Source organism: Rhinolophus sinicus, chromosome 8 (assembly GCF_057876585.1).
Source record: "Rhinolophus sinicus isolate RSI-liver-muscle chromosome 8, RSI-T2T, whole genome shotgun sequence".
Lineage (NCBI taxonomy): Eukaryota > Metazoa > Chordata > Mammalia > Chiroptera > Rhinolophidae > Rhinolophus > Rhinolophus sinicus.
This window is the reverse complement of record NC_142508.1, coordinates 36,084,904-36,103,054: the sequence shown is the minus strand read 5'-3', so window position 1 is coordinate 36,103,054 and position 18,151 is coordinate 36,084,904. Positions and strand designations below refer to the sequence as shown.

Here is an 18,151-nt window from a genome sequence, read left to right as displayed (position 1 = left end):
GAAATGTTGATATGAATGACAAACCAGGAAAGGCTAATACTGGTGGGATGTGAACATGTATATATCAGTTCAGTTTCCCCAGGCCATGGTGAAGGGTCAAGTGAAAACTGGGATGTCTGCCAGAAAGTCTCAGAAGTTTATATTATGCGGAGGGATTTAAGGAATAGTAGGTTCAGATTGAATCGACTCATTCAAGTATCGGTCAAATACTTCCTTTGTCCCTGGTTCTGTTCCAAGAGGTGAGGATACCGTGGTGATCAAAACAAATCTAGAGAGAGCAGTGAGGTAGTCGGGTTACTCCTAAGTGGTATCTCTGTACTCCAGCTGATCTAGTGAGAAGATGTAAATACCTTTATTAGGTGAAATAGACATTGTCTTAGTCCGTTCTGGTTGCTTTCAGAGAATACCATAGCCTGGTAGCTTGTAAAAAACAAATTTATTTCTCACAGCTCTGCAAGCTGCGAAGCCCCAGATCAAGGCACCAGTAGATTCCGTGTCTGTTGAGGGCCAGCTTCCTGGTGTGTAGAAGACAGTCATCTCACTGTGTCCTCACAAGGGGAAGGGGCAGTGGAGCTCTCTGGGATGTCTTTTATAAGGGCACTGATCCCATTCATGTCTCCACCCTCATGACCTAATCACCTCTCAAACGTCCCCACGTCTTAATACCATGACAATTGGGGTTAGGCTTCAAAGTGAATTTTGGCAGGGACACAAGCATTCACTCCATGGCGGGATATGGAGTAATTAGTTCAAGGAGTTAGGATCATTTCTTCTTTAAGGGATATATTATTCCAAGGGAAGGCATGGACTCCTTTTAATGGACTTGAAGCACCTCAGGGTACAAGTAAGTTATTTTTTAATGTCCATATCTTATCTCCCCAAGTAGATTGAAAATTCCTTGATAATGGTTTTTTTTTTTCTATTTAAAGTTTTAAAAACAAAATTAAAAAACCAGTTCTTTTGTTGCACTAAACCACATTTCAAGTGCTCAGTAGCTGTATACATGACTAGTGGCTATCTCATTGGACAGGACAGACAATGAGCAAAACTTTGTAGCTAACTATATGGCTGCAAAATATGTACTGAGAGAAATCTCATAATTTCTACCATCCTAGAAAGTTCAATTGGAGAGCACTGGTTTATGTGATTTTATGTTTCCCAGCACAGAAAAACAAAAATTACATTTTGATTTGGAGAGTGAATCAGTGAGCTAAATGACTAATCAGAGTACGATGTCATTGAAGGGATTGAGCCATTGGGAGGCAGTTCTAAAGAACACAGTTGTCTCCTCCCAAATTTTGTGTGATTAGAGACTCAATAACTGAATATAAACTGAACAGAGCAGAAAAAAAGGATCCTCAGAATGAACAGAATAAAAAGGAGGATGAGAATCTTAGTCTCTAAGAATGGAGATTATAGGAGGTGGCAGGTTCCGTCCTCAATGGATGTTGTAGAGAAGAGCTTTTGTATTTGTCCACAGTACTATCACCCTTGAGAGTTGCCACCATTTCAAAGATTCCCAGCTCCCCCATTACCTGCTAAATTGAGATGTGTTTTCAGTTTTCCTTCTCCCTCTCCTGCGAGTGGGCCCTTGGCCTCTCACTATGCAGAGTACTTTCCCTTAATCTCGTAACTATCCCATAATTTTCCACCTACTCAAGTTACAAACAGTCTTGCTCTTCGGAAAAGAAATGGAAATTTGCTTTGCCATGTTGTGGCTGTTTCAGAATTCAATCTATTGGGCAGGTCATGCCTTCAGATGTATTTTAAGGCACCAACACTCTGCAAGGCACTGTACTACACACGTTACATCAGTGACCAAAACAGGCAAAGGAACAGCCTTCATGGACCTTACAATCCAGTGAGGGAGACAGTAAATGGATTATATGATGTCAGGAAGTGATAAGTCTTATGAGGAAAAATAAAGCCTAGTAATAGATAGTAATAATAGGTATCATGTTTTTCTGAAAATACTGACTTACCCGAAAATAAGCTCCAGTTAAGATCTTCAGCCAGACAGATGGATTTAGTACATCATGACATTGCAGAAGAAGATGACATGACTATATTTGAATAAATGTAGATTGTTGTACATGAAAAAAGAAAACATCCCCTGAAGATACGCCCTAATGCATCTTTTGGAGCAAAAATTAATATATGACCCGGTCTTATTTTTGGGGAAATAGGGTATAAGGCCCGGTCTTATTTTCGGGGAAACATGGTAGTAATTTATAGTAATGTATAGGTAGTAATGGGGGAGGTTTTATTCCTGTCCCCCACCCCCAGGCTTTTCTGGATATAATTTGAGCCAAGGCTATAGTATTGAGGAGAGTCACCCACCATATTATTCGTAAGCAAACAACAAACATTCCAGGGCTGTTTTCCTTTTAAAAAATTGTTTTTCAGTTACAGTTGACATACAATATCATATTAGTTTCAGGTATATAGTATAGTGATTAGACATTTATGTACCTTATGAAGTGGTCACCCAATGAGACCAGCACAGGGCTGTTTCTTATGATTGACAGCGTTCTTACCTCAAAAACTTGAATGCAAATTCCCCAGCCACATCCCGCACTCCTAAATGAGAACCTCTGGAGCTGGAGTCCAGGACTCTGCATTTTTAACAACAGCCTAACACACACCTCATTTTGACATTCTCTGCCCTAAATCCTAGATTACTATCCCCACTACCGTCTCATATTATAATGGGACAGTTTCAAGTTGTGCCCTTCCCATTGATACCAAACCTTTTCTGGCCTCATCTTAGTGGCCTTTTCCTGAGTTCCCACCCCAATGACAACTTAGGCTCGTCCCAGCCGCTCTTTTCCACTTGAACGTGGTAATGTCCAGACCCACACTGTACCAGTTTCTGAAAATCTTTTTTCTGTCTGTAAAAACTGCTTCCTGCAAACTATTTTTCTGGCCAGAAACTTTCCGTAGGTGTCCGTTTACCGGATGCATCTTGTCCCTTTCTAGGAGTGCCTTATCTGCTGCTACCTCCACATGCATTCTTAATTGTCCGTTTGGAAACTTTTTTTTTTGTATACAAAGTGGAGAATGTCCTCCGCGACCATAGTGTTATACTTCTTTGTCCAGCCTGTTGAAAGCAACTTAGCTCACATCATGTTTGCCTCGTGAAGCTCTGAAAAGTAACCCATTTTCTGCCAAAGCCGAAGTGCCAAAAAAACGAGATAATTTCAGTGGCTTCTCTCTCACTTTCCCGCCATGTCTGGCTACTTGCCCCAAACGCCTTTTTGCCTTCTGTACGTCAAGCAGGTCTTTCAACATGGCGGCCCCCATGGAGTCACGGCGAGCTGGGCGCGGACATACTGCCGCCGATGGAAATACCGGAAATTCTGTTGTCGGCGTTTCTTCAAACGCCTCAGAGCCACGTCGGCCGCCGTAGAGGAGCAGGAGAGTTCCAGAAGTTGAAACGGTTCTGGGAAGTAGCAAGGTTTGCATTCTATTTGTGGGTCTGGGGAAAATCAGGTCAGTTTGTAGTTTTGTTCCCGGAAGTTTTCTTTTTTTTCTTTTTTGGTGTTGGTGATGAATTTTTTTGTTTTTTGTCACAGTAGAGGTTTTGTTTCACAGGGTGACGTGTGGACGTGGTGTAGTATGGACTGTAGAATTATCGCCGGGGTCCGTGGGGGAGGGTAGAAGCCCCGAGGTGAAGGGAGTTAAGCGAAATCAGGTAGGAACTGGATTTAAGGTATTTGAGGGGAACTAGACTCGTCGGTCTGGGGTTGGGGTGTCCTGGGAGTCAGTCGGTACCGCAAGATTCTATAGAGATCAGCGCCCTTGTCCCGATTGTCGGAGTGTGGGGTTCTGCATGTCATCACACTTGTAGGGGGTGCAGGTGGCATTTCGGATGATCTCTTTTTCTGGCTCTTGTTGGGGATTTAATATGGAGCTCAGTGATGTTCGGGTCGCTGTTTGGCCCTGGTTTCCCATTGAGGAGGAAGTATGTAGTGAATGTGGTCCAGAGAGGCTTGTGAGGGTGAAGCTTTGGACGCCTAGAACCCCTCGTGTTTGGTTAAGGTTGAAGCCTGCTGCGAATTCCCCCAGAGTGGGACTCAAGCTCTGGGTTAAGAAGGTTCTTGGCTTCTCATAGGAAAGAATTCAAACGTGAGCTGATACCGAGTTTAAAGTGGAAGTAAGTTTATTTAGCAGAGAGTAAGAAAGAAAAGTTCACCCCCAGAGGGAGTGGTGGTCTATAATTTCTAATGGAAGAGAGAGGCCCATCTGGCCATCTGGGTAGGGCTTACATGTGTTGCTTGTTTCTATGGAAAATTTCTTGGTATGGGGAAAAGGAGAAAAGAACAATTGTGTTTATCTTTAACTTCTGCAAGTTACAAGAAGAATAGGGGCAGGTTTACCTTAAACTTTTGTAAGGTATAGCCTGTGGCTAGTTTATAATAGGTTTAATTATGGGAATGGCCATTACAATGGAATCTCTTTGCTCAGTAGGCTTTAGATGGTCTGTTCTATATGATCAATGTCTGCCTGAGTTCTGTCTGGTGGCACATGGGTAGCAGGCTTCCCAAGGAAGGTTCCCAGGAACCTTCTAGTTCCTTCCTCTGTAAAAATAGTCCTCGTGCCCCTTCTCTATATTAAGTCTACAACTTTGGCTGCTGCTGCTGGGTCCGACAGCCCAGGGAATTGTTTTGAAACGATCTGTTTTTTAACCTTTAATCCAGGAGTTGAGTAACTATAGACTGAGGGACTAAACCAGCAACGTCTGTCTGGCATGTATCTTCTGTGGCTTGTTTCGTGCTGCAAAGGCAGAATTGGGTGGTGACACACACATTTTGGACTGCAAAGTCGAAAATGTTTATCTTTCTCTGCAGAAACTATTTGCCAACGCCTGCACTCACCTCTTAATATACAGCAGTGGACACAGTAGCTTACTTGCCTAACACACATTTATACTTTTTTTGTTTCTAACAATCTTCATGTTTAGTATCTACCTTCTGTCAGGGTGACCCATATTCTAGTTTATTAGTAAATCCTGGTCTATCTTAGTCAGTCGTGGTAGTTTCAACTCCCATTGCTGCTGATTGAAATGAGTAGGTAGGTGTATGGTGCACTTCTGGCTACCTATAATGGTAACACTCTGCTTAGTGCTTTGTGGTGAACGTTTTCTCTTAAATGAGTAATTCCTTGAATCTGAAGTGAATAGATTTTGCCACTCTAAAATATTCCTCTTGGGATATTATTTTAGCCTGGTTAATTTTAAGAAACAGCAGCCCTGGAGAAACTGAAAACTTAGAAATTTCCTTTGGAAAAGGTATTTATATTTTGGTAAGGACCATCCTCTGTATGGCTGTCTCCCTCACTGTACCTGGCCTGCCTTCACTATCAGTGGAGAACGTGGGGACTTAAATGTGCATAGGAATTTAACCCTTGTATCCCATCCTTTTCCTGGTAACCTCCCATAACTGACTCTTCACTCCCACTCCCAGTATCTTTGGTCTTTAGATGTAGGTCGTATTTAAGTTCATGGCTTCTGCCATTTTGGCAAGTTACTCAGTTTTGCTGGGTCTCTTCCATGTCTACTGGAGAGACAAAACTTTTGATTTTTTTTTTTTCCTATTAATCTGTTACACCTATTTAATTATTAGATCAGCCAAAAAACCTCGAAGGGAAGAAGGCAAAACTTATTCTGACCCTACAATGTCATTTCCTTCATCTCCTATGATAGTCACTCGACTTAAACTCCACAGGATAAAGGAATACCTTCCCGACATTTAGAACCTAAGGCTTTATGGTCAGAAGAATAAATTCTCCCAGGACACCAAATAAAGGGACACTTAGCAATATTGTGTACAATGTGTGAAGGTGAGCACTCATGAGCAATGTAGCATCTGGGCCCAGCAGAAATGTATCATTCAAATAGAATTTTCTCCTTAACCCACAGGTCCTGACTCCCTAGGAGCAAAAGAATCAACTGAAAGAAGTTACAGGATTGGGTGTCAGCATTTCCTGGGACACACCTGAATGATGACAGATATCTAGACGGAAATTTGGAGTGGTTCCAGAAGGTAGCAAGACAGAGCCTCCCCATTGCCAGCTGTTTTCAGAAAACAAGAAAATGCTCCAGGGCCAGGTGACTTTGGGTTTGTTTTATTCATTCCTTTGTTCCTTAATGGATTTGTAGAGGCCTATAAAAACCACTTCTGTTAATCTGAAAGTTACACGTATATATCGTTTGTCTTTCATATATATGAATGTGGTATTTCTAGGTTAGTAAGAACATTTAACTTTTACACATTATAGAAACTTCTAATTGGATAAATGTATGGATGACTGAATGCACAGTTACTGAATATTTTATGAGGCATTTTTCAACTATAAAAATAAAACCCCACACAATACCTAGATCCAGCCTATAAAGTGAAAATGAGCAGAAAAACTAACATTTCTTCCATATCATCAAAAGGACACCACCCTATTAAACAGCACGATGTTGTTACAGGAGTCCCTGACATTTGACGATGTGGCTGTGGACTTCACGTGGGAGGAGTGGCAGCTCCTGGCCCCCAAGCAGAAGGACCTATACCGGGACGTGATGTTGGAGAACTACAGCAACCTGGTGTCAGTGGGTGAGGACGGCTCCCCTGTGTCACTCAGAGGTCCCCAGTCAGTGGCCTTTCCAGTCTCAGCTTCTGAAAGGTCTGGAGTGTCTGTGATGCTCTGAAGTGGCATGAGTCTCAGTCCCCGCTCTGGCCCCAGAGAGAGGGGTATATGCTCCCTCCTCCTGAGAGAAAAGCCTTTGCTTTTGTAGGTGTGAAAATTGTTTTCTCTTTAAATCTAACATTCTGCAGTCTTCACAGAACCTCAAGCCCAATTCAGTATGTCTAAGTCTTCTATCATTTTCCTTGAACAGGGTATCCAGCCTGCAAACCAGACATGCTCTCCAAGTTGGATCGAGGAGAATCACCATGGACAATGGCAGATGAAGTCCACTGTTGGACACGTTCAGGTGAGTGAGGGAACCAGTAAGGGGATAGGCATGGAAATCACATTCTATTCGTTCAGAGAAGAGTCACAGGTGAGAGGGTTTGAGGATAGGTAAGCAGTGCCTCCATGCATGTCTCTCCCGACGGGAGACCTCTATATCTTTGTAGGAGTTTAGAGAAAAATGTATTCTTTTATCTCTATTTTGTTCACATCTTGTATTTTTGTTTGCATAGTTTTCTTCTTAGTAGGATTCTCAAATCTTTCACTTCTTCATACTCTTCCACCTCCCTGGCTATGAGTTTCCACCATCCAAGGCCTGGCTCTAGGAGAAATCCCTGAATTCCTCAGTCTTCTGACCACTTCTCTTCCTGCCCCAGGAATGTGACTTCACCTCCTAGCATCCACCCTGTCTTGGGTGCTGTGTCCCAAAGTAAACTGGTCTTTGCTGTGCCTTTGTCTACTTTTCTTTCTCTCTTAGATTGTCTTTTTTGCCACTCTGAGGTTCTTCAAAGGCCTGTTTTTCATTTTTGTCCTCTGCTCTCCTATCCCTTCAATGTTTTCTTGATGTTGATGAACAAAGATTTTTCTGTTCCCAGCAGGCGACGCCCAAATTGCTGTCTCCCTGATGTGATCCACCACAGACTTTAGTTGAGTAGAATTTACTCATCTTGATGGCAACTCTCTTGGGCTCCCAATAACTGCAAGGACCTACAATCATCTTCCCTCCCAGGAAACCCATATAAGTTCATGTTCACCTTCATTCCTGTGCATCTTACATCCGGGCCATCCAGGTGTTAACCTCACATGATCCCTACCCGCAGAGCTCTCTTCTTTAAAGGAGCCTGCAGTTCATGATGTGTTATAACTAGAAAAGATATTTTCATGTTCTTCATTCTCTGTTCCAGCCTAAAGCAGACCATAACTCTTTCTTACTTCAATTCCTTTGTGTATTTACTAATCCTAATCTTTTTTTATGGTTTATCATGGGTGTCATTGTTATATTTACTTCCTGAAAGCTTTTGTTTCATCTCAGCATAATCTCAGGACATTAAGCCACAGTTAACGACGTTACCTCTCACATGACGTGAAACTCTTAGCACCACTGTGATACAGTATATATTGTTCACACAGAGCTTTCTATCTTCTTTCCTAAGCTCCCTATTATGTTGCTTCTTTTTTTTCATCCTTTTGTAAATTATTTTTGGATAGAGTAGTTTATGCTGGGGGATCACAGCAGTATGAAAAACCAAGTGTACCAAGAGTTTCCATTCTAAGAGGAGGAGACAAAATCAAACTTTTAATAATATGTATATGGGATGAAGCAGTCTGTGATTAAATTGTCAGCATAATGTAAGTGCTGGAGCTGGGTAAATTGTTTAGGAAAGAGAACACCTCTCTGAGGTGTAGGTTTTAAATTAGATGTGCTAGGAGCCCTCTGCTTTGTCATTATTCCTCCCACCGTGCCAACAACAGTGAATCCACCAAGGAGTCCTGGCTTCTTCCAAATGTAGCCTGATTTCCTCTGTCCCTCTCCCTCTCTGTTGCGCCTTCTTACCAGCTTTCCCAACCTGTAGCTCTTTTCTTTGTGGTTGTCTTTGCCTTGTAAGCAGTTTTACCAAAGTGCAGTGTAGGCTTCGTGAACATGAGGGGAATTGTTTTTTTATCCCTGTTCTAGCACCGTGCCTGTTACACAGGGTGGTCAGGAATGTGGAGTGAGTCTGTGTCACCCACTTGGATGAGGGGGTCCTCCCACCTGTGGTCCGCTGCTCCAGTAAATTGCTTATGTTTTACAGTCTCTGCACGTTTGGCAAAGCCAATATTCAGAAAGTAGCCAAATTTATATTTATTCATTATTACTGTTTTTCCCAATGTACATGGAACATTAAGCATGGAGTTTTATTTACACTCGTATCATCGGGTTGTCACTAAAATAGCTCACATCAAAGTATTTTTTTGAATTACCTTTCCTCCAAATCAAGATGATGAAAGCATTCAATGTTTTCTTTCCTAGAAATCTGGAAAGATGATGATCATCTGCTGGAGCACTTACAAAAGGAAAGCATGGAGAATAACCTAGAGCAATGGCATGAATGTAACACATTTGAAGATTCTGTCCATCAAAGCAAAACCCATTTAACGTTAAGACAAGATCATGATATGTTTGACTCACACGGAAAAAGCATGAAATCAGATTTAACTTTACTTAACCAGAGCAGAAGCTGTGAAATAAAGAACCCTGCTGAGCTTAGTGGAGATGGGAAGTCCTTTCACCATGCTAACAGTGAACAATTTCAGACTGCAGTTAAATTCCCCGAAAGCCGAAAACTCATCAGCACTAAGTCTCAACTCATCAAGCATCAGAAGACTCAAAAAATAAGGAAGCGTCATGTATGCAGTGAATGTGGGAAAGCTTTCATGAAGAAGTGTTTGCTCACTGATCACCAGAACCTTCATACAGGAGAGAAGCCCCATCAATGTAGTCTGTGTGGGAAAGCCTTCTCCAGAAAGGTCACACTTAATGAACATCGGAGATCGCACACAGGAGAGAAACCTTACGAATGCACTGAGTGTGGCAAAGCCTTTCTCAAGAAATCACGGCTCAATATACATTACAAGATACACACAGGAGAGAAACCCTTTATATGCAATGACTGTGGGAGAGGCTTCATCCAGAAAGGCAACCTCATGGTACATCAGCGGATTCATACAGGTGAGAAACCTTATATATGCAACGAATGTGGAAAAGGCTTCAGCCAAAAAACATCCCTCACGACACATCAGAGATTTCACACAGGAAAGACACCCTTTGTGTGCAGTGAATGTGGAAAATCTTGTTCCCAGAAAACAGGTCTCATTAAACATGAAAGAATTCACACAGGAGAGAAACCCTTTGAGTGCAGTGACTGTGGGAAAGCCTTTATCGGGAAGCCACAGCTTGTTGTTCATCAGAGAATTCATACAGGAGAGCGACCCTACAGATGCAGTGAGTGTGGGAAAGCCTTCAGAGCAAAGTCAGTCCTCAATGAACATAAGAAAATTCATTCAGTCAAGGTGGAAAACCCTCTCACAGAGAGCCACAGCTCATCACAGAGCAGTGTTGTGCAGGAGAAAAACCTTGTTAATATGGTGACTGTGCAGGTGCCGCCTGTGGCCCCTCACACAGCATTAAACATCAGTGGGTTCCCAGCCAACAGGAATGTAGTCATAGTGGGCCAGCCTGTGGCCAGATGTGCACCCTCAGGAGGATTTGCACAGGACAGAAACCTGAATGCAGTAAGTGTGGTCACACCTTCACTGATCAATTACGTCTTATTTTATGTCACAGCAAACCAGTAGGAAAAAACTCAGAGACACTTTCTGTGTGTAAAAGGCTTGAGCAAAAGTTTCTAGCTCACACTGTCTGAGAAGTCAATACTGAGAAAAAGTGTGAAATGCTGAGACTTGGAAAGCCTGATATCCTATTAAATACATGCATTGATACGGAAGCATAATCTGATGTTAACTCAAACACATGCATCAGTTGCTCTGTTGTGGCAAAGGAATGAAAGAATTGAGTGAAGGAAATAAATGAATGTTTAAAACATAATTTGTATCTGAAATGTTGCTATGAATGACAAACCAGGAAAGGCTAATACTGGTGGGATGTGAACATGTATATATCAGTTCAGTTTCCCCAGGCCATGGTGAAGGGTCAAGTGAAAACTGGGATGTCTGCCAGAAAGTCTCAGAAGTTTATATTATGCGGAGGGATTTAAGGAACAACAGGTTCAGATTGAGTCGATTCATTCATTTACCAAGTATTGGTCAAATACTTCCTTTGTCCCTGGGTCTGTTCCAGGAGGTGAGGATACAGTTGTGATTAAAACAGAAGCCTATTATCTGGAGAGACCAGTGATTTAGGTGGATTATCTTTTAAGTGGTATCTCTGTACTCCAGTTAATGTACTGAGAGGATGTAAATATCTTTATTAGGAGAAATGAACATGGAGTGATTGGTTCAAGAGGATATGGCAATTTATTGTTGGAGCACATTATTTTGAGGGATTGAGGAAGAAAGAACTCTTTTAGTGACAAGCACCATAGAACACAAAATAATTTTGTGAAAGCTCATTTTCTCCACAAGGAGTTTATAAATTCCCTAATTTTAGTGGTTTAAATTTTAATGTTTAAACAAATTTTTTAAAAAACTGCAAACCAATAAATGAAAAATAAGTTTCTCCATTGCACTCGCCACATTTCATGTGCTCAACAGTTGTGACAATTGGCTACAACACAGTAAGTAAAATAGACAATGAGAGAAATTACTATCATTTCCATTGTTGTAGAACGTTATATATTGGGGAGTGCTGGTTTCCCTCATTTTTATATATCCCAGCACATTAAAGAAACAAGCATAGCATCCTAGTTGTATATAGATTTGGAAAGTGAATGAATGGACTAATGGGCTAATCAAAGTGTATTTTGTCATTGATGGGATAGTTCTAAAGAACAGTTGTTATCCCAAACTTTTCATGTGGGATCAGAGAGGCTTATTAACTCGTTATAAGGAGAGCAGAAAAGGAAAATGATTCCTAGAATGAACAAAAAACAAAAAGAACTTTACTCTCTAATAATGGTGGAGTGTATAGGAAATAGAAGGTGACATCTTTCTGGAATGTCTTGGTGATGAGTCCTTAAAATTTGTCCACAGGCCTGTTACCTGTGGAAAATATCTGGCTCCTCTGCGACCTGCTGAATTGAGACGTGTGAGTTCTATCTTCCCTCATTCCTTCCCACTGTGCTGGAAGCAGGTTCTTCGACTTCTTCACCCAGAGTTCTTTTCTTTGATCCCATGAAGCTGTAATATCTTGGTTACACACAATGAATCATGTTGATAGAAAAGTAAATGGAAATTGGGCATGCTGTGTCTGTCTCAATTCAGTCGTAATTCTGAGTTTGGGTAATTTACTCCTTCAGAAATATTTTAGAGTAGCATCATTGTGCAAAGGCATGGTTTTATGCACATGATACACCAGTGAACAGGCAAAGGAACAGTCTTTATGAACCTTATAATCTAGTGAGGGAGAGATAGTAAATGGATTATATAATCTCAGGACATGATAAACCCCATGAAGAAAAAGCCTAGTAGGAGATCATAATGGAGATGTCCCCCTTCCCAATGGAAAGCTTTTGAGAATATAATTTGAGCCAATTCCAAAGTACTGAGGGGAATCACCATCCGTCATAATATATAACCAGAGAACATTCCAGGACTGCTTTTTATGATTGTGTATCATAGGCCTCAGATTCTCTGAAAAACTGAAAAGAATGCAAATTCCTGAGTCATACCCCACATCTAAAGCAGAACCTCTGGGGCTGGAGTCCAGGACTGCATTTTCAACAAGGGCCTGATGCTCTCATTTTGAACATCTTTTCCCTAAATCCTGGATTATTGCCCTCATCACCATCCTCACAGTATACCTCATAATGGGATGGGTTCAGTGTAGATGGTCTCCAGCAAAGAATCAGTCATGAGTGCTCCACCAATCAGACCCCTCAGATCCCATCCACTTGCCCTGTGAATCTCTAGATCCGGCCATGGCAAGGTCAGGTTTGCTTGCTTATGGACCTGAATAGTCAGGGCCCAGGATGGGCTGTGAAGCTGATTCAATCCCTGAGGACCACGTGCTGAGCTCACTTCAGAGCTTGACATCCCCAGGTGAAGGTGGCCTAGTACATAATCCTGCTACCACAACCAGATCCTCATGGTTCCAATAAAGTCCACCCATCACGTTGACTAGTCCTTAGGAGTGGGTCCTGAAGTCACACTGCCTGATCTGAATCCTGCCCAAGCTGTGTGCCTTTAAGCAAGTTACTTAACTCACCTATGTCTGTTTACCTTTAAAATACCTGCTTTAGGTTTGTTGTAAGAAGTAGATGTAGTTAAAACATTACCTAACAAACAGGCAATTAAAAGTATTATTAGTCCTACTGAAGGCGGAATCCCTCTTTCTTTCCATTGTCTGGGTCATCATCATCTTCAGTAGAGCCAATTTTCCAGTGAAGCCTGTGGGCGTCGATTTTCACCGTTGGCTCTGCCCCTACAACCAACGCCATCCAGACCTGCCTTACTCCATCCCACCCCTGTCCCGCCCCATTCGCAAATATCACCTAGACTGGAAGTCCTGTGTTTCTGTCCACGGTCTGACCGCTGCTTCCTAACGTCTAGGCTCCTTACAAACTTCGTTGGTCGTCCAAAGGCTCCTCCAGCCTTTAGGTCACTCGATCTTCTCTGACGTACCAAACGGCGCTTCCTGTAAGATGGTCGCCCCCGTAGTGCTCCTTCGTAATGGCTCACGGGCGCCACCATATTTCCGTTTTGCCCAAAAGCCTGAATAGAGCATAGCCCGCGCCAAGTTGGCCTTGCATACGCTCCAGCTTTTGAAAACGTATTCAGCACAGAGTTGTTGACCCACATCAGGAGGGAAAGGCACGGAGGTTGCCAAAAAGTAATTTCAATTTCTCCCTGCTCTGAGCTGCAGGCGCCGTAAAGGCCGCCTGGGCCCCTACGGCCTAGGTAGGCGTGGCCACGTTACGTCACTGAACCGCGCCTGCGGCCCGAGTGCAAACGTCCCGAGCGTTCTGAGAGCCCAGGCAGACCGGAAGCGTCCCTAGCAACCCCCACACCGCTGGGAGGGGCGTCGTTGTGGAAGTGAGTTCAGCCTTTGGTAACTGTCCGTGGAGTCTTGAGAAGCTCAGCATCAGGTGGGGCGGGGTCTGCGCGGGGCTAGGGAGTGAGGGCCTGTGAGTCGACTGAACAGCCTTTCTGCGGACTTTTGGTTCGGTCACTGGGGTGTCTTTGCCTTAGTATTCCGCCCTCTGGTGGTCAGTGTTATTAAGCGCATGAAGAGATTAACCACTTAAGTTCCTATTGTTTGGGTTTGTCGTCTGTGTGGGTAATGCTTGTTGGACCCAGTGATTAAGAACTGGAGTGGTAAGTGTGTGCCTTGTGCAGGGTTACGATTTATTGGGGGGCTGGGACATGCAGAAGCCTGGAGGTGGGTGAGAGTGGGAAGGATGTTAATGAATTTATACTGGAGAGAAGCCCTATGGATGCAGTGAGTGCGGTAAAGCCTGCAGTCATAGTCATGTCTCATTGCACATCAGGGATTTCACACTGGAAATGCTCCCTGTGTAAGCAGTGAATGTAGAAAAGCCTACGTGCAGAAGTTAATACTCAGTAGACATCAGAGAATCCATACAAAAGAGAGACGCCATGGATGCAGCGGTTGTGGGAAAGCCTTCGCCTCGCGCAGTCCTCATATGGGCAATTGCTGTCCTTTTAGTTTCCCAGTCTTCTCGTTGGTGAGCTGGAGGTGAGTGTAGATAACAGGCACACTAATTTAGCAGGTGGGAGTGAAGCCAGGTAGTAGAGGTGTGAAGGTATGGAGGGCTGGGTCAGCACGACAGGACACCTGGCTGGATTTTGAAGAAAGGGTGGGATCACCAGGTGAGGGTGATTTCTGGCCTAGTAGCTCCTCTCTGTTGTTGGCTGAGAAAATTAAGTCAGCTTCTTCACGTGAAACTGCATAGGTAGGCAGGATTCTCCCAGCTGAAGTGTCATTTTCATTTTTTGACTCATTGTGTGATTTAGGCCGGTCCCTTACCACTTTTAACCCTGTTTTCATAGGCTGTGTGAACAAAGGCTTGTCTTAGGGTGCTTGTTAGTCTGATATGTGGGAGTCACAGGATGGAACATAGGAAAAATGTACACCCCCACGTCCCACTCCTCTCTCCGAACTTCTAATGCTAGTATTTCCCCATCTTGTAGGCAGGAAAGGCATGCGTCAGCCACAAGCCCCACCCCTCCAACATTGACTCTGTCCCTCCCACAGTCTCAAGGGCATTCTTCTTCATCCTTTTTTAACTTAATTTTATTTTTTTACCTTAGTCCAAGACACTGAACTAATGGATTATCTCCTTAGGCACACAAAACTATAGCATGCATCTTGTGTTTGTCACACATGCCCACTCTATTTTGCTAAGAAAGAAGTGTTGAATCATGTAATAGTTTCTTTCCCACAGAGGAGTGCCACAAATGCCACCATAAGAACAGCTGCCGATCAATATCTGTGAAATTACTTCATCTTTCTTGGTCCAGGTACAACTGCTACCTCTATAGTCTGTGCCACCTCACTTCACCCCCCCTCCCCCGACTCTCTTGTATCACCTCAGCTTCTCCAGATCCTGTAGTGTGCTCTAAAGCTTTCTGTGCCAGAGACATTCCCGATTTCCACCCCTGCCAAGGATAAAAAATTCTTAGCCGTAGGGACACTTACACATCCTTCAAGATGGCCATGCCCACATACAACAAAAGAGACTAGGTAGACACAGCCAACTTACAAGTAAGTCTTGGTTCCTTATACTGACAGGGAAGAGAAGGGTGCTATTACTGGCACTTGAGGATGATTTTTAAGGAGGCAGTGTCTCTGAAAACCAGCCAGTCATTGGATTTTGTTTACTTTTTATTCATTCCAGTCAGCTTCATCTTTTCACATGCCCATAATATTATTACATTTCACTATTTGCATTTGCTGCCCCAACCCTGTACTGTGTGTCTACTCTTGCCTTTTTTATTGTTTGTTTTCTTATAGTTTATCTTGCATTGTAGTTCCTGTTACATAGATTATGCCTTTTAAGTTTCTATTATATGCAGAGATTTAGAAGATACACCTTTTTTATGTGTCTCCTGGAAGTTCCATTTGAGTTTTTCAGAAATATTTTTGAATTTGTTATTCCAATTAACATGTTTTTTTAATTGACACTGTGTTATTTTTAATAACATAATTAACATTGTGTATTCTAATTAAGTGGCTAACAAAAAAAATAGGTCTGTTTTTTGTGTGTTTTTTAAAGATTTTATTGGGGAAGGGGAACGGAACTTTATTGGGGGAACAGTGTGTACTTCACTTCCAGGCCCTTTCTCCAAGTCAAGTTGTTGTCCTTTCAATCTTAGTTGTGCAGGGTGCTGTTCAGTTTCAAGTTGTTGTCCTTTCAGTCTTAGTTGTGGAGGGTACAGCTCAGCTCTATGTCCAGTTGCCATTTCCAGTTGCAGGGGGCGCTGCCCACCATCCCTTGCGGGAGTCGAGGAATTGAACTGGCAACCTTGTGGTTGAGAGTCCGTGCTCCAACCAACTGAGCCATCTGTGAGGCAGCTCAGCTCAAGGTGCCGTGTTCAATCTTAGTTGAAGGGGGTGGAGCCCACCATCCCTTCCGGGACTCGAGGAGTCGAACCAGCATCCTTGTGGTTGAGAGCCCACTGGCCCATGTGGGAATCGAACCAGCAGCCTTCGGAGTTAGGAGCATGGAGCTCCAACCACCTGAGCCACCGGGCTGGCCCAGGTCTGTTGTTTTTTATGTGGTCTTTCTACTTTCTATTCTAGCTTCCTCGGCTTTAAAATAGGAACAGTTAAAGAAGAGGATGAAATAAAAAATGTATATTGTTTGTTTAGTTTATTAACTTATACATTACTAGCCTCCACTATGACTAGAAATCGTTGTTACTATAAGGTACTGTGATAGGGTCGTATGTGGTACCTGTGGGTTCTGTATCTCTGTCTGTGTTTTAACTATTACAAAGGTTGAGTGTCAGAGAAGTTGGGATTCTTGCCTGAAGTCGCTTAGCTGGTACATAGACTAATTAGGCTTAAAATCCAGGCATATTTTCTCCAAGTCTGTGTGCCTTTCAGTACATTCCCTATATAAAACTCATCTCAATTAGTCAGCTGATCTTCTCTCAGATAGCCAGCCCCTGGATATACTTTTAGAGGGAATATGGAGAGTATCTCAGATGTAGTCATTGTGATTTCAGATTTTCTCAGCATGTCAGTGGAGCTGTAGCTATATACAATGTGCCTGGAATCCTGCCCACTCCATCCAGTTTTAGTCCTGGCAGCACTGGTTAGTCTACAGACATGCCGTTTTGGTTTTCTCAGAAGGGACTATGATTAGTGTTTCTCTTAAAGTGAATTTGCTCCTGAATCCACTGCTCCGTTTCCCAGGTACAGAAGAGGTAAGTGAAGCGTAGAGGAGGGTGTCATAAGACCAGGAATTCATCTTTACCCAAGACACCCTTGACGAGAGACCACTTAACGGGAGATTTGGGCAGAACAAGACTTGTCACTGGACAGACACTGGAATTGCTTGCCCATATCAGAACAGCAAAAAATGAACAAGTGCCGGGTGAATTGGTGCTTATTGGCTGATTTATGATTTAAAATGTTTCTTTGTTTATTGATTGACCCCTTGCTTTCCCAATGGATTTGTGGTGTTTTTAACAATTCATATAATAAAGTGACAAAGTGAAAATGGAAAATAATTAGAAAAAGGCAGTGGGGGCGGGGTGGGGGGAACTAAGATTATAAGATTTAGACCAGGCCAGGGTTGGAACAGAGATTTGCAGGTCATGGAACCAGAAAGAGTGTTTGAAGTTAGCATGTAGAGATATAAGCCATGGGGTCTTACACATTTGTACTAAAGTTGGGCTACATGTTCATCTCTAATATTCACACAGCTGTAACAACAACAAAAAAAAAACCCACTTGTACTTGCATAGGGAAGAAAAGTTTTATCCATAGGGAGAAAGCACAGTGGTTCCTCCAGAGAGGGAAGTTTTTCCTGGTCTTGCAGGTGTTTGCTGAGTTATCACGTAGGTGATGTGGGCAGTGTCTTCGATAGCAACTCTCCACTAAGTCAATAGCAGGCTCTTTCTTCAAGGCTTTGTTCTAACAAGTTCATCTTCAGGTTAAATTCTTCAAAGGTGAATTTTCTGGCCAAGTGGTGTGGGCATTTGAAAATTTGATGGCTGTTCGATAGTCTTAAGTATTTTGATAAAGAAATTGGGATACATAGAGGAAATGATTTTCTACAGGGCACACAACTCTTTAGTTGATTTGCACTTCATTTTCTTTAGTACATTCTGGGCAAATTTTTCATTGCTAGTTCATCTTGATAAACTCTCCATGCCTTACCTCCCTTACCTATCCACTTCTGCTTTATTCTCTGTGGTAGGCAGAATAATGGCTCCCCAAAGATGTCACCATCCTCATCCCCAGAACCCATGACTGTGTTCACTTACGTGGTCAAAAGACTTTATGGGTGTGATTATGTAATGGATCTTGAGATGGGTTATCCAGGTGGTTCCGGAGTCA

The 18,151-nt window shown here is 42.8% G+C and overlaps 1 protein-coding gene and 1 non-coding gene across 11 annotated transcripts; one reads left to right on the top strand and one right to left on the bottom strand.

The window, feature by feature from the left end:
* Positions 1-40: 40 nt before the first annotated feature.
* Positions 41-11,866, top strand: LOC148757513 (zinc finger protein 350-like). 10 transcript variants are annotated; one of them, XR_016022174.1, is made up of 6 exons: positions 41-3,457; positions 5,921-6,109; positions 6,479-6,605; positions 6,890-6,985; positions 7,563-10,236; positions 11,653-11,866. XR_016022174.1 is itself a non-coding variant. In XM_088800541.1 (6 exons), exons 2-6 carry the CDS (start codon positions 6,095-6,097, stop codon positions 11,700-11,702), a joined length of 987 nt encoding a protein of 328 aa, XP_088656667.1. In that variant the 5' UTR covers positions 41-3,457; positions 5,921-6,094; the 3' UTR covers positions 11,703-11,866. The 10 variants fall into 10 exon arrangements, 9 of the variants coding, with proteins under 9 accessions (XP_088656667.1, XP_088656664.1, XP_088656668.1 ...); XM_088800541.1 differs by having other exon boundaries at positions 8,975-9,673; XM_088800538.1 differs by having other exon boundaries at positions 8,975-10,236.
* Positions 11,867-14,950: 3,084 nt separating this feature from the next.
* On the bottom strand, positions 14,951-15,079 carry LOC148757512 (small nucleolar RNA SNORA41). The gene has a single exon (XR_016022299.1). It is a non-coding gene; the product is annotated as a small nucleolar RNA SNORA41 (small nucleolar RNA).
* Between the last annotated feature and the right edge of the window lie 3,072 nt (positions 15,080-18,151).

Excerpts from the sequence above, each read along its gene's own strand:
- LOC148757513 (XM_088800535.1), top strand. Across the intron at positions 6,606-6,889 it reads CAGCAACCTGGTGTCAGTGG|GGTATCCAGCCTGCAAACCA; the intron begins GTGAGGACGGCT and ends TTCCTTGAACAG. Across the intron at positions 6,986-8,974 it reads CCACTGTTGGACACGTTCAG|AAATCTGGAAAGATGATGAT; the intron begins GTGAGTGAGGGA and ends TTTCTTTCCTAG.